The sequence below is a fragment of the Gopherus flavomarginatus genome, chromosome 14, assembly GCF_025201925.1.
Source record: "Gopherus flavomarginatus isolate rGopFla2 chromosome 14, rGopFla2.mat.asm, whole genome shotgun sequence".
NCBI classification, from domain to species: Eukaryota; Metazoa; Chordata; order Testudines; family Testudinidae; genus Gopherus; species Gopherus flavomarginatus.
In genome coordinates, this window is record NC_066630.1 from 25095970 (window position 1) to 25111910 (window position 15941).

The 15941-nt window shown below is 41.7% G+C and overlaps 1 protein-coding gene across 1 annotated transcript in view; it reads left to right on the forward strand.

Annotated features, from left to right (window-relative positions):
- The window catches only part of GPT2 (glutamic--pyruvic transaminase 2), a 40278-nt gene that overhangs the window by 5754 nt on the left and 18583 nt on the right, over positions 1–15941 (forward strand). The window contains exons 3-4 of the mRNA XM_050923081.1: positions 13262–13351; positions 15260–15368. Coding sequence (XP_050779038.1) covers positions 13262–13351; positions 15260–15368 — 199 coding nt within the window. The remainder of the gene's footprint in view (positions 1–13261; positions 13352–15259; positions 15369–15941) is intronic.

Genomic DNA, 15941 nt, shown 5'->3' on the forward strand with positions numbered 1-15941 from the left:
ATTTTTACTTTTGTTTAAAAACCAAACACCCCAAAAACTTTGCCTAAAATCTGAATTTTTATTTAGAGATGCCATCACAGTGTCTCGTGGGTGTTGTAGTCTGGGTGACTTATGCCTCAGTTTTCTATGGTCTGGGCTCCCCAGCTGGGCTGTGTCTCCCTGTGATGCACCATGGTGGCTTAGCAAGCTGGAGAAGACTGTGTTGCATCATGGGAAATGTGGTCCAGACAGGAGGACTCGTCCATAGAAAAGAAGTGGGCCATGAGGCACATGAAATGTAGCTCTCATGAGACATTGCAGTGGCATTTTCAAATAGAAATTTTTCAGATTTTGACCAAAATTTTCCTCAGGGAAAAACTTAACTTTCTGACCAACTGGAAGATAAAATTTCCATGCTTTGGGTCTTGGCTACAATGTAGACCCTTTTTTCCCTAGCTGAGAGTAACTGTGCTCCTTGTGGTAGTAGTTGATGTGGTAGGTTTGAATTTCAGAACAGCTGGAGGTAGTGTGCTTTCAGGGGAAGGGCCTTCAACATCTACAATTTGCGTCTCCCAGCTTCTAGAAATTGCTGACTTTTGAGGCATGGTACAGAGTTCACTTTGGCTTTTGCCAAAGAGAAGACTAAGCAGCACATGGTGGTGGTATAGTGATTGGAAGAGGCAGGGTAGGGGGATTCTTTTTTGTTGACCCTTTTTAGTGCTGGTTTGGAAATTAATTTTTTTAAATAAGATGGATGAGGATCATATTTTTAAATTAAACAATATATTGAAGAGCAAAATATTTGCTGTAGAAATGCATGCTCATTGTTGACCTCTCCTACTTTTCAGATCAACACATTCTTGGAATGGAATTTTCTTTGCTCTATTGTTACAAAAGTTAATTTAATACAAATCACCATTGTATTCTGAGGGATTGCGCTCAAAATACTCCCAGTGCTGAGATAGTTTCATCACTGCCACCACCCCAGAACTCTTATTTGCAATATATGTAGGAAGCATTTTCAGACCAGGGTGACTAAAGTTTATCCCATTGAACTCCACAGTAGGGTCTGCAGTCACTCACCTTTAAGGAGACAGCAGTGTCCCATCTTATTTGAAGCACCCAATGCAGTGAACTCTATTTTAATGCTGTTTTATTGTCACCTCCCAGCAATTGCCAGTGTGCGTCCCCCAGCCTCAAATACATTCCCCCTAGTTTAGACAACGTTTCAGTGCCCCTTTGTAAACTTTGAATAGTCATTAAAAATATTATTCAGTTCAGGAATTAAGTACCAATTTCCCTCCTCTGCTTATGTCATCCATTGATTCTTTCTCATGAACTCACCATCTTGTTATTTGTTTAAACCCCAACTTCTCTCTTATTCTAGCTACTGAAAAGTAAGTTATCGTACCTAAGCCTATATACATTGGTTTTCAGAATGGGATTTCTACCATTAACCCAACATCACTGCTATTCTGTGAATTGTGCAAAAGCAGTAACATTTTAGTGCAGGGATCGGCAAAATTTGGCACGCGGTCCATCAAGGTAAGCATCCTGGTGGGCTGGGCCGGTTTGTTTACCTGCTGTGTCCACAGGTTTGGCCGATCGCGGCTCCCACTGGCCATGGTTCGCTGATCCAGGCCAATGGGGGCGGCGAGAAGTGGCAACCGGTACATCCCTCTCCCCGTGCCGCTTCCCGCTGCCACTATTGGCCTGGAGCGGCGAACTGTGGCCAGTGGGAGCCGCAATCGGCCGAACCTGCAGACGCAGCAAGTAAACAAACCAGCCCAGCCCACCAGGGTGCTTACCCTGGCGAGCCTCATGCCAAAGGTTGTCGATTCTTGTTTTAGTGTCTGATGAATTAAAAACATTTTATGTCATAATCTCTTAAGAGTCCACAGAATATGTTCCCTTTGATTTATAATTTTGAAGAGCGATCATGAAAAAACTCCAGGTTTCATCTGTATTGTACCTTAATGGTAATGTATCAAAGGGGCTGAAGAAAAAAATATCCTCTTTTTAATGACTGAATAGGCATCACTTGCAACCTTTCTTCTTCCCTGCTCCTGTTCCCAAATCGTGCTTGATTAACAACAAAGTTTGGGATGGGGACCACATGGCTCAAGAGATTGGTAATGGGTCCTAAAGCTTTTCACCTGTGGGCTGCTGGTTTGGGTTGGCAGTGACTGTAGGCCAGGGGTGGAGAAACTCTGGCCCGCAGTCTGCATCTGCCCTGCAGCTTCATTTTGTCCGGCCCGCGGCAAGTCTCTGCGCCATGGACTGAAAGCCCCAAGCCTCGCCCCCCCCCCCCGTCACCCCGCCAGGCTGGAGCGCCGGCTTGCCAGTGTGTCTCTGCAGTCCCTAGGTGGAGGGGTGATCAGGGAAACTCTGCGTGCTGCCCCCACCGCCGGCTCCGCAGCTCCCATTGCCCTGTCCCAGAGCCTAAGGGAATCCATGAACCTCCACGCCTCCTTCCCCCCCGCCCTCCCCGTGGGGCTGGAGCTGGAAGCACCTGCTTGCCCAGCTGCGGGGAGGAAGCACCAAGCCTCTGCCCTCTCCCCACCCCCCCACGAGGCTGTGTGGCTCCCAACTGGTTTTTTTTCTGTGGGTCAATGGCCCCTGATAGAAGATGAGTTCCCCACCCCTATGGTAGGCAAAGAACTGAATGGGCCTGGAGATTGAAATATGTTTGAGGGATCTGCAGGTCAGAATTGAAAAATACAATCTGACAATAGTATCTTCTAAAGTGAAACTGTCAAATTAAGTCACAGGTTGTATACAAATGATTTTCTTTTTTCATGTTGTCAGTAACAACTTATTTTGGTTCAAGTGGAAAATTTTATGTTCATTTTACTCTTCACTATTTAAGCCATTGGTTTAGTTTCTGCACTTATCTCTGTTTGGACAATGGCAGTAATGAAATAATTTTCACTTTAACAGTCCTAATTTCAGGTTTCATGTGCTGTAATGTTTGGGTTAAAAATACTGGTGTGACTGGTAATTCTTTTTTTTTTTTTTCTTTTTTCCTTTTTGAGGTTTTAAAATTGCATGGAAACATCTCTTCTGACTTACTAGCTTAATTTAAGGCTAAATGTGAGTTGACAGTGTCCTGGAGCTAGGGAAAAGTACAAAACCAAACAGTTTAGACGCTGACATGTAGAAATATGATTTGACATTCAGGAAAAACCAACAATGACATGATTTATTGATCACACTCAAACACAGGATGGCTAATTTAATATGAAAATTGATGTTTAGCCTAATATGTCCTGAGCAGGGGGAGAAAGTGGTAGAAAAACATCTCCCAGGAGATAGCTGTTGACCTCATTAAGACAGTCAGAACTGTTCTTCCTCATTTGCCTGCTCATGTTATGTAATAGGAAAACACAGTAGTGCAGTGGTCTCCAGCCTTTTTACACCCAAGATCATTTTTTGAATTTAAGGGCAACCAAGGATCTACTTCGCTCACTCCACCCCTCCCTCTCTCTGTTGCTCGCTCTCCCCCACTGTCACTTTCACCAGGCTGGGGCAGCGGATTAGGGTGCAAGAGGGGGTTTGGGGTGCTGCCTCTAGGAGGGGGCTCAGGGTTGGGGCAGGAGCTTGGGGTAGAGGACGGGGGTGAGGAGTGCAAGCACTGGGAGGGTGTTTGGGTGCAGGAAGGGGCTCTAGGCTGGGGCAAAGCGTTGGGAGGCAGGACGGGGTGTAGGGTGCTGGCTCTAGGAGGGAGGTCAGGGCTGGGGGCAAGGGGTTAGGGTGCATGAGCAGATATGAGGTCCTGGCTCTGAGAGGGGGTCGGGTGCAGGAGGGCGTATGGAGTACTGACTCTGGGAGAGGGCTCAGGGCTGGGCAATGGGATGCAGCCTCCCACTGGGAAGCAGTTACCTTGGTTGGAGGTGCAGCGAGGCTAAGGCAGGCTCCCTGCGTGCCCTGGCCCCATGCCACTCCCAGAAGGAACCAACATCCCTCCAGCCCCTGGATGGGGCAGGGAGAACATGGCTCTGCGCGCTGCCCCTCTCTGCAGGCACCACCCCGAAAGCTTCCATTGGCCACAGTTCCTCATTCCCGGCCTGTGGGGGTGATGCTTGCAGGCAGAAGCAGTGCGTGGAGACTCTTGCTGCCACAGCCCCGCCCCCGGGGTATGTGTGTGCAGGGGCGTGCTATCCACTTCTGAGAGTGTTGTGGAGCTGTGGCAGGCAGGGAGCCTGCCTTAGCGGCAGGCAGCCCCACTGTTCTTTGGTGGCCGGAGATTGCGACTGATTGGGAGAGTCCCCAGGATTGACCAGTCGATCAAGATGGATGGGTTGGTGACCACTGGAGTAGTGAAATCTTGCTTTCTGTAATCTGGTGAAAACTGATGCAGATTAGGATGAGAAAATTGAATTGTTTTATGATTTTGGCAAACATTACTTTTTTGATGTTTTTCTGCGTAAAATCACGAGTAAAGAGAATGTTATGTGGTGTGTAGTTAGTTTTAAAATTTGCACAGAGAACTTATTTCCTCTGCTTTGATAGTTAAGTGGAAAAACATTCTTCAGAAGCAGATGCAACTTTTTTTTAAAATCTCCAAAACTTCTAATTTATTTTTCAAGGGTAATTGCAACGTGCCCTGATAAACACTGCCATATAGGACTCTTGGTTGCTTTTTACAGATCCAGACTAACACACCTACCCCTCTGATACTTGACTGCCATATATGTTCAGCAGAATGCAATCCACAAGACACAATAATTCAGTCTTCTCATTAAATATAATGGCAAATCTTTTCCAAGTTATTCCACTATAATTTAGGAGTTTCTTTACTGGGAGGCCTAATCACATGTACTGAATATTATATAATTCCTTTATTTAAAAATGTTAAAATTAAATCTTACATTTTTTAAATTTTATTTTCATGGACATTCCTCTGACTGGAATCTTGCTGATACATTTAAATAAAAATAATCATCTTTTGCAACATACTCCTGTTGCTTGTAGTCTAGCCACTCTTAGTACCACCAGTTACCTCTCCTAGTCCAGGGGACATTAAGGTTCATCACTGCTATTTCAAGTCCGAATCCAGACTCCTCATTTTGCTTCCCCATCAATTACAGTTCATGTCAGCTTGAATTATACATGCATAACACAAACTCAAAGCCATGCTCTGTGGTAAGCAGGTCAGGTTTTTTTGCTCCTGAGAGCTGGTTTAATAACAGAAGATTAGAATGCTAATTCAGGCCTTGAAGTTCCTATTAGTTAGGTGCCCAAGGGTGGTGCTTTTTAGGTCACTTTTTTTAAAGTACTTGGCCTCTAGGGTACACAGTTCAATTGTGGTTAAATGTTTTTGTCTTCTCTTCCCATTAATTATGTAACCTCTTATTTGTACAATCCACAACACAGACAGGCCTGGTTTATGTAAGGAATTAAAAAAGGAAATGGTTCTCTAATGTGGGCACAGCTAGAGAGCTGAGACCTGTGAGAGGAGAGAGAAAGAGATAGTGATGAAGGTGAAAAAAGAAGAGACAGACGATAATGGGCAAAGACTGAAAATAAGAAGCATTTGCTGATCTGGTTTCTTAAAGGGATAGTGGGGATTTCAATGAAAGGAGGAGAGCTGCAGGGGTAGAAGAGGCAAACTGAACTTATTCCAAAGGAGATGACATGCAGACTGGGGAAAGAGAGTGTTAATTGGGATGATGGAACCTTTTCTTTCTAGTTTGCCAGTTGAAACCCAGCCCAGGAAGGTAGCAGCTGAAAGTTATTACCTATCATAACTTCAGTCCAGTTCCAGTCAAAACCCACCATCCCTGCAATTATCCCTCTTGTTGACAATCTCAGCAGACGGGTTAAAAAGCGAGTCTTTCATCCCCAGATTTGAGGTGATGCACTTGGAGACTTGCACAACAGCTTATTGTGTTCACTGGTTCTTAATCTCCCCTTGCACCCGCCTCTTTTCCCCCTCCCACAAAACACTTTTTCAGTATACAGAGCTGTCAATGCAACATCTATTTCCAGACCTAGACTTGCACAACTTCTGGCACTTTCTTCATTAAAAAAAAAAAAAAAGTTGGGGGGAGGACACCTTGAAGGAGAAATGGAAAAGATTGCAGTTGTGTTATGCATAAATTTATTCCTCTTTCCTACATTCCTCTGACAGGTTTCCACAGCTATGTTAACTCCAGAGTGAGGAAAGGTGAGGGCATATGTGGCAGACAGGGTTCCAAGGAATTGATGCCTCTTGTTGGTTAACTAACTAGGGCTCTATCTTTACTGCTAAAGAAAGGTAGGTTTCTACTGTGGGATGACTAATGTGCATTAGCCATCCAGCTGTAAAATCCCAGTGGAGACAAGGCATTGTAGTTTTACCATGAAGTAAGTTGGGCGAGGTCAGTCATGAGCAGGGGAGGGTATAGTGTTGACCTTGTCTAGCTACTGCACGGTAAAAACTACAGGTACCTTGTCTCTACTGGGATTTTACAGTGAGATAATTTTTGTGCTTTTAAAAAAACCCAAACCAACTCCCCCATACACTTTTTGGCAGGGAAGTCATAGCCTAGATTTAAGAAGCAGGTAATAGATTTACTTTTCTGCAATTCAGGCTCTTAAATGCTATGAGGTTGGCTAGACCCCATTAAACTAATCCCTCCCTTCCTCCCTCCCTTTACAGTCTAACCTGGGAGCCCTGCTTTACGTGCAGAAAGGCTTGTCTCTTGCATTTCACTGAAGAATGAAGAAGTGGCTTCTGTATACCTCCTTTTTTTTTTTTTTTTTTTTTTTTTAAACCAAAGAATGCTGTAGCATTTATGGATGAAAAGTGACAAGCTGCATGACTTGTTTGTGTTGGTCATTTGTCTTGTTTGTCAAGATGTTTCTGTTCCAGTTTTGTTAATATATGGCTGGGGAACTGTTATGTGGTCCCTTTGAACTGTGTTTTACATCTCAAAACAAGCATAATATAGTGTCTTACTCTAAGGCAAAATTCCAACTCTTACACGGTGAACCAAATCCAGCCTTGTTGTAAGCAAGAGCAACTGCCGTTACTGTCAATAGGAGTTTTGGCTACATTCTCCAGAGCTGATTTTGGCCACTTCTTTGTGCCTTTATGTTTGTAATTTTAAACTTAAAATCAAATGAAAATGGCCTTTGTTCTCTGTGGCTCTCCAGCTTATTTGAAGAAAGCAACATATTCCCAATCCATTATTTTATTAGTCAGAAATGATACTTGATGCTGGGGAGCAGGAAAGGATGTAATTCAGGTCCAGTAAAATTATTGAACCCTAAAAATCAGATTTTGAATTATGAAGGATCTGTAATTCATTCCAATCACTTCTCTTGTGTAAATCCAGAAGGCTCCGTCTTGACAAGCAAAAGGGGTGTGTCTTTTAAACTGTGTTGGCTTAAAATTTTGAAGTACACATTCTTTGGCCATGGCTACACTAGAGAGTCACAGCGCTGGTGAGGGGGTTACAGCGCTGCAACTTAGGATGTGGCCATACTTGCAAAGCACGGCCAGCGCTGCAACTCCCTGGTTGCAGCGCTGGCTGTACACCCGGTCGAGCCTCGGGTGTAGGGATTCCAGCGCTGGTGATCCAGCGCTGGTCAGCAAGTGTGGACGCCCACCAGCGCTTTTATTGACCTCCGGGGTATAAGGAAGTATCCCAGAATTCCTGTCCACAGCAAACCGGAAGAAAGGGAGAGCTCGGAGTTCAGCCAAACTGCTTATTTAAAAAACAAACACAGCTCCTGTTTGCTGAGCGAGCGGAGGCAGGCAGGGGAATTACTTTGGAATGTTCACAGCTGTTTGCTTGAAGAGAGAAACAGCACTCTCACACGGCAGAGGGGGAGGGGGAAGTCCGTGTTGAGCAGTTGCTTATCTGGTCTGATGGGTATTTATAAGTACATAATTTGCATTTAGTGAATGAGAGAGGAGTGGGGGAAGGGAGTTAGAACTTTTAAAATGATTGAAGGTAGGCACTGTGTGTCTTCCAGTCCTTAGAACTTGCAAGGCAGGGAGCTGAGAACAGTGTCAACTCCAAAAATCCATTCTGTCTGTCTCCTCCACGCTCCCTGTCACATTCCACCCCACCCTCCTCTTTTGAAAAGCACGTTGCAGCCACTTGAATGCTGGGATAGCTGCCCACAATGCACCACTCCCAACAGCACTGCAAGTGCTGCAAATGTGGCCACACTGCAGCTCTGGTAGCTGTCAGTGTGGTCACACTGCAGCGCTGGCCCTACACAGCTGTACGAACACAGCTGTAACTACCAGCGCTGCAAAACTGTAAGTGTAGACATGGCCTTTGAGTCTATCGAGTCAGGGTAAGGTAAGACCTTCAGCTGCCTCTTGCTTCTCTACCTGCTCCATTTCAAAGGAAGCTTGAATGTTATCATTTGCCTGTCTCTGAATGGCATTAACTGCAGTAACAGAAATTTACTAAGATCTTAGTCCCATGGTGACCCTTGTTACCTTCACCACATCCAGTCTCTGTTAATGCCCACTGACTTCTTGATAAAGAAATGTAACAGTAACGTAAGTCCTGTTCATAACACTTGATGCAGACAAAAGAAGACAGTTGCATTGCCTGGTCCTACAAACCAGTGCACGTAAAGCTTTTTTTCCTCTATTCTTTTTTTTCCTTTTAAAGAGAGCTCTAACTCTGATTTACAAGTTAAGGTTCAAGTGCTTTCCCTCTATTCTCATAATAGATTGAATTCCTCATAGGATGGGGTTCTCAAACTGGGGTTGGGATCCCCACAGGGGTCACAAGGTTATTACATGGGAGGGTTGCAAGCTGTCAGTCTCCACCCTAAACCCTACTTTGCCTCCAGCATTTATAATGGTGTTAAATATATAAAAAAGTGTTTTTAATTTATAAGGGGGGTTGCACTTAAAGGCTTGCTATGTGAAAGGGGTCACCAGTACACAAGTTTGAGAACCACTGTCATAGGAGAAGTATGGCTACAAAAAACAGCCAGTTGTTTAGATTTCACAGATCAAACATTTTAAATGCTAGTGTTTTTACTATTAACATTTACACTAGTTAACATCTAAAATCCCGACATGGCCGCACTGTCCTACTATCTGTGCAAACACGTAATGTATGACACATTTTCTAGCCATAGAGCTTGCAGTCTAACTAGACAAGACACAAACATTAATTAGGCAGACAGTGCATAAACAAACAAACAATCAAAAGAACTAAACTTGTTTACATTTATTTCCTGTTTTTTATTTTGCTTGTCATCCTGCTTCCCCTCCCTTCCCTCTCTCCTGTTCAGTTACCCCAACCAATCTGCTCCACAACTGCTGACCCCAAATACTCTCCTTTCATACTGCCCACCTCACAGATGGAGTTTCAGGTCCAGTCTGGAGAGGAAGAGGGGGTGGGAAATAAGTTACAGAATGGCCAGAAATGTATAAGGGCCTTGTTATGGAGGATCTCTAGGTAGATAGGGGCATTATGGTCTTTATTGCATCATCTGCTGACGTTTCCTGACTGGCTTCTCTTTCCCCATGGCCCGCCAGCAGGATCTATAACTATTCTTTTACCTGAGATAATATTATGGGGCAGGGGTGTAAGACTTTTGTTGCTTTGGGGCAGGGTGAATAATGCATGTGATTATGTGCAATTTAAGATTTTCATTACCTTACCACAGAACTGTGTTCTGGTGTACTGGACCGCTTGTCTCTGGCCATTTGCAGTATGCCACTGCAAACAAAGCTGTCATAGAATGAAAACTCTCTGAACCCAAAGGCTCAGTCTACAGTGGGGCTTTCAGCTGAGTTACAACACTGCTTTATGAGACCTGTTTAAAGCTGGCTGTGGCTGAAAGGGGTTCTGATTATGACCTTATGCTTCACTGCTTACTCAGACAAAACTTTTCGAGTAAGAAGTGTGTGATGGGCTCATGACTGAGCTGGCTAGTGTGGACAGGGGCCAGATGGACATGAAATCCATTTTAAAAGTGTATTGTAGCCTTGGTGTCTACCAAGGCCACCATTTAAACTTGATTTCACCATGGTTTAGCCCTGTCAACAGAAGCTAGATCAAACTTTATCTAAAACTCGGTTGGGCCATAATAGAATCTAGCAACTATTGCTAAATTCTGTTTCATAGGGCAGGAAAGGTTCTCTTTAATTTCTAGGCATTGTTGGCAGCATGCTTCTTTAAACTCGGGTCAACACCTGTGTAGACCAGGCCTAAAATTACTTGTAAAATGTTTCTAAACTCTTCCTAAACTGGTATGTAATGACTTCAAATATGTGCTGAAACATTTTTTTTCTAGAGTTTGTTACTCTTTATGCAAGTGTAACACTATGGGGGGGGTCACCCAAAGCAGTAAGAGGTTGTGTCACCTTCTGCCATGTGACCCCAGGTGCTTGTGTACTTGCCATATTGGCTCAGAGCCCTGATACCATGCTCAGAGTACAGTGGCCTCATCCTGGCTTCCACCAGCCTGGTTATTCCTTAGGTTGAGACCAACAGCCTTTCCAGTCCTGAGTCTCCCCAAAACTATCTCCTCTGCAATGTCCAGTCTCTCTTACTGGACCCTCAGGAGAAGTTAAGTTTATTGCCTCCACAGAGACAGATCACATATTCTGTTAATTTAGCTGAGGACTTTGCCCTTCAGTTTGATACACAGAACTGAGATAGTTTTGTAATAAAACAAGAATATGTTTATTAACAAAAAACAGATATTTATATGGTAAGCAGGGATCCTAGTTTTCTGTGATAAAAAAACTCCAAAATTCTCGAATAAAAAAACATAAAAATCTGTTTTTCTGCAGTTGAAATAAAAAGCTGAACTTTAGTTTCCCTAGTCACAATATATAGAGAGATCAGTAGAATAAAATGTTTGATTGATATATTTAAAATTTTTAAGCAGGTTAGAAGCCTACCATCAATATGAAATATGTCCTTGCCAAACTCAGTGACATTGTCTTATGGGGTCATTTTTTAAAAACATTTTCAGCATCTTTTCATAACTTTAATTACCCACGTCTGGAGGCTGAAGTGAAAAATGAGTTGCATGAAAACATGAATCCCTGTACGCCATTAAATAACCTCTGTATGCCAGAAGCAGTTTATTGGAGTATGTCTAGCTATCTAAATTAAAGCGCAATCAAAAATCAGCCACAAGAGGGAGAGATTACAGACATTGTATAAGTAACACTGGAACTTTTAGTAAAATTTAGTTAATAGTTAATATATGTTTTTATTTTTTCACAACATATAAAAACTAAAGATTCTCTATAAAAACACACATTCCTTGTTTTTCTGTCGCAAACGGATTTCTAGTACCCCTGGTGGTAAGTAAGACTAAAAGACACGGATATGGTTTAAAGTAAAACAAAACAAAACATGCTTTTTAGTGACTAAAACTTAACTTCAGCACGTTGCAATCTTTGTCTAAACAGGTTTCTCTGTTCCAGCTACTCTTGGTTTTCAGGCCAAGAGGATCCACTTTTCATTAGCTCAATGGGCACCACTTCCTCTTTGTCCCCTAGACCAGTGGTTCCCAAACTGGTGTTCAGGAACCCCAGGAGGTTCACAAAATGTTATGGGGGTTCTTGGGGAGGGGGGGAATTCCCTAATGGCAGACAGAGCTGTCTCTAGGAACCCTGGGCAGCACGGGGCCAGCAGCCTGGAGCCCCTGGACTTCCAAGAGCTAAGCAGATCAAAGCAAGCATATCTATCACACTGAGGAGATTTAAACTTCAAGACTCCTTATAAGACATAGAAAGGGAGGTGGATATTTTTTGCTATTTTTAAAATTAAATAGGCAGCTAGTATTGTTTTTAAAATTATTATGAACAAGTTTAAGCTTTGTTGTAATGTGCGTCGTTTGCCTGGACTGCTCAAGAACTGAATGCTTGCGTAGGAGGAACTCTTTGAGTTGCCTTCTTAAATACCTTCATGCTGTTTCACATCTGATACTCCTTGATGAAACATAGGAGCCTTGTCTTATAACAGGCTTATTCAAAGTGATACAAGCTATGAAAGTGAGACCTTGGAAGAGTGTTGCCATTTTCATAATATAATAAAAATACTGTAATGATAAATAATAATAAATAGTATGTAATAAGCATGCATAAAAACAAATTGTATATTTCCAAGATCATTGGTTTTATAATTTATACTCAGATAAAGGAGAAGGTCTTTGGAAATATTCATTTTTAGGAGGGGGATCGCGAGATTGACATTTTAGTGAAAGGGGTTCACAGTTTGTTAAAGTTTGGGAAACACTGCCATAGACGATAGATGCTAACATGGCTCTTTGCGTTTGTTTATATTTCCCAAAGTCTACTGGCTCCATTTCAAGAGCCAGGAAGTTTTCCTAGGGGTGCAGGCTCCATCTTCCATCGTGATTATTAAAATGGTTTTTCCTGCTCATTTATCTCTGACTTTGTTTTCCTTCTATGCAGATGTATCTTTCATTATCCTCTGAGATATTTCCTGGCTCAATTTACATTGTAGCCACAGGAAAAGAGGCAAAATAACATTCCTTTGTCTAGGACAGGCTGGGTTTATGCATTGTTTGCAGAGTCTCTTTTAACAAATTTTCAGCACACGTTTATAATTCTTTATACATCACCTGTACATACATTATGCAATAATACTAATGACCTGCATGTTCCTGGTTTTCATATGATACCTTACATAACACCTTTTATGACAATAAGGTGTTGGTTCAATGCATGTGTCCAGCCTAATGGGAGTTATGGTGTGGTGTACCCTCTGCCAGCTGGTATTGAAGGACTCCTAGGGTCAAAGCAGGTTAGGGACATCTTTCTTTAAGCACAACCTCTGTTCTAGCTAAATAATAATAAATAATAATAATATTAATAATAATAATAATACTTTATTATTAGCGGGGAAAGCGGGAACATTTTTCCAAGGACCTCAAAGTCCATCTTTTTTTCTTTGAGTCTGTGCCCAGAACTACACACACACATACATTCAAATCCATCTTTTGTATTGCAAATGTGTGGTGGATAAAACCAGAGGCCATGCTTTGAAAATGTGTCGTGTATTTCTTTTGTAAAGTGCTGTGAGATCTGTTGATGAAAAATGCAGTGGAAAAGTTATATATTACTAATTATTGTTATTGCATTATAATAAATAAGATATACATAAGCTATACCAATATAATCACCTTTACACCAGTATAACTGTGTCAACACTCTGGGGTTGTACTGCTTTAATTATAGCTGTTTTTAAATAGATACAGTTAAGGGTAAAATAAATGGTATATAGAAAAACTTGGTGTACTTTAGAACTAACAGTGCATTGTCTCACTTCAGGGAATCAAAAAGCCTTTTACTGAGGTCATTAAGGCCAACATTGGTGATGCACATGCAATGGGACAGCAGCCCATCACTTTCCTTCGTCAGGTAATAATTTTATAAAATAATATTGTTTCTAATTTTGTTTCCTCTATAGAATATCACAAAATTTCAGACATGGTTTGCTAGAGAAATTTGTTGTAGCTAAACACTTGATTCCCCAATATGACTAAAACAAAACTATTCAATTGTTTTTTCACTATGTTACCCGTTGTGCTTTATAGCCTATGCATGTTTCATGCTTAGTTACTTGTTTGCTTGTGTGAATGGAAGTTGCTTCCATTCATACATGGGATGTGATACATGGAGCTGCCAGTTCAGCTTTTCCAGTAGTGCCTCTACCATCAAAACTCCAATAGTTTGCCTACAGTATTCTCCCTCTTTTACACCCCTGAAATGTTCACCTCCTGGCATGCCCTCTCCTGGCCCTTTGCTCACATCCTCTGCCAGAAAACTAGTTATTGATAATATGGGTAAGGAGAAAATAGACTGTTTTTAATCCAACAGTGTCCTTTTAGGGCCTGACTTTTCAAAGGTGTGTACAAACAGTTGTACACACTCAATTGCATGTGCCTGATTTGTGTGTTCAAATACCACTTCTGAGCCTGCGGCTCAAGTATTTGTATATGCACGTGGGGAGTTAAATGCATAGCAGACCTCTGTTCACAAATAGTTAATCTAAGTGTGCACAAGGGTATTTGCATGCGTAAATTGGGTTGCATGCATCTTTTAAGGACCTTAATATCGTAACAGCTCTAGGTTAGTTTTGAAGAATGTGTTTAGCATCCAGGCATGATTTCTATTGTAGAAACTATACCAAAGCAAGAACAATTAAAGACTTGTAGCTACAAGTACGTTCTCAATTAACATTTTATGCACTTACATGTGTAAAATCCTCAAATTGCATTTTATTTATTAATATTATGGCATCACTCAAAGGTCCCAATCAGGATTGGGGCCACATTGTACTACACTTTGTACAAACACAAATGATAAATACAGTGCAGCTCACCATTTTCTAAATGTATATATTTTTTAAGTCATTTAGCAAACTCCATTATCTTTCATAAAGATAATAAAGGACCACAACTCATTATAACAAATTTACTCTGATCAACTAAAACATCAAATAACTTAGCTCTGAATTCAGGGATCTCTTCTCCCTGTGATATACATACATGCATTAATTCTGCTACCATCGCTGACCAGGAAGGCTACTATGGCCCATCCATGTCATCCTGGTGAATGCATGGAAAACGAGGATAGAAATTAAGACAAATTAAAGCTGCTCTCAGTAGGGACCTCTTGATTTCCCTCACTGTGGCTTAAATATCTTCATCATAGTTTATTTCCTTTAGAGCATAGTTCCACTTCTACCCTCTGCTCTCCCTTCATTTCTTATTTAAATACCTTTTAGCAATTCAAATTAGTAAAATAAAAACTGCAAAGGTTATTTCAGAGAAGTATGACTAGGGCTGGGACTCGGGAGATCGGGGTTCATTTCCCATTTTTTCCACAGATTTCCTGAGTGACCTTGGGCAAGTCGTCTTATCCTCATCTGTAAAATGGTGCTAGAAATAACAAATTATTTAGCCCTTTTTCTGTTGAGAATGTACGTTATTCAGGGCAGGAATGATCTCTTGCTATATGGTTGTACAGTGCTTAGCCCAGTGGGGCCCCAATCTCAATCAACTGTAATACAAATAAGAAAAAGGCATTTGCTGCTCTCAGCATTAGTAATTAGGTTCCAAACTCTGATGACAAATATTTACGCTTTTTATGTTTTTTGGGAGGGAGGGGGGAATATTTTTTTTTAAATAGTTTGAGACCTGATCTATTGATATCCTCCATCTCAAAGGAGCTAACTTTCATATTAACAACTTAAAAATAACCAATCAGTGGCATGGAGCAACTGATAGCAATAGTCAGTTTACGAAGTTTTTCTTGGTACTGTAGGTGGTTGCACTTTGTACATACCCAAACCTGTTGGACAGCCCAAGCTTCCCAGAAGACTCTAAGAAGAGAGCCAGACGGATCTTGCAGGGGTGTGGAGGAAATAGCTTAGGTAAGATTTTTATCTAGCATCAATTGTTTTTAATTATAGGTCTGATATTTTCTGTTTTAATATCTTAAACTTGTGTAGTGATGGGCCTTTTAGAAAGGATGTCATTAGATGTACTTGGGTGGGGAGGGAAGTGGTCCATGGAATTGTGAACACGGAGTGTTTACAAGATTCTCTACTAACAAGATGGGGTTGACGCAGAAGATGGTAGGCAACCACTGGTGCATGCTGTTGAGAGGACAAGCAGTAAGCAAACTTCTCTGCAAGATGGCTATTATATACACATTTCTGGATAGCCCATTATCATTGTATATGGGCACTCAGAAAAATGACCCATATTCTGTTCATTTGTCTAAGGCAGAGGTTCCCAAACTGTGGGCTGTGGCCCAAGGTGGGCCACCAGTGCAACTGCATTCTCCAGCCAAATTGTTTGGTTTCAAAGATCTTGAAGCATTTCTTTGAGTGCATATTGCTAGGGATTTCTAGAATTATGATTGTTTATATTAAAATGAAAAGAAAACGTACGTTATTTATTTACTGTGTGATAGTTTATATGTAATAATTAAAATTAATAAT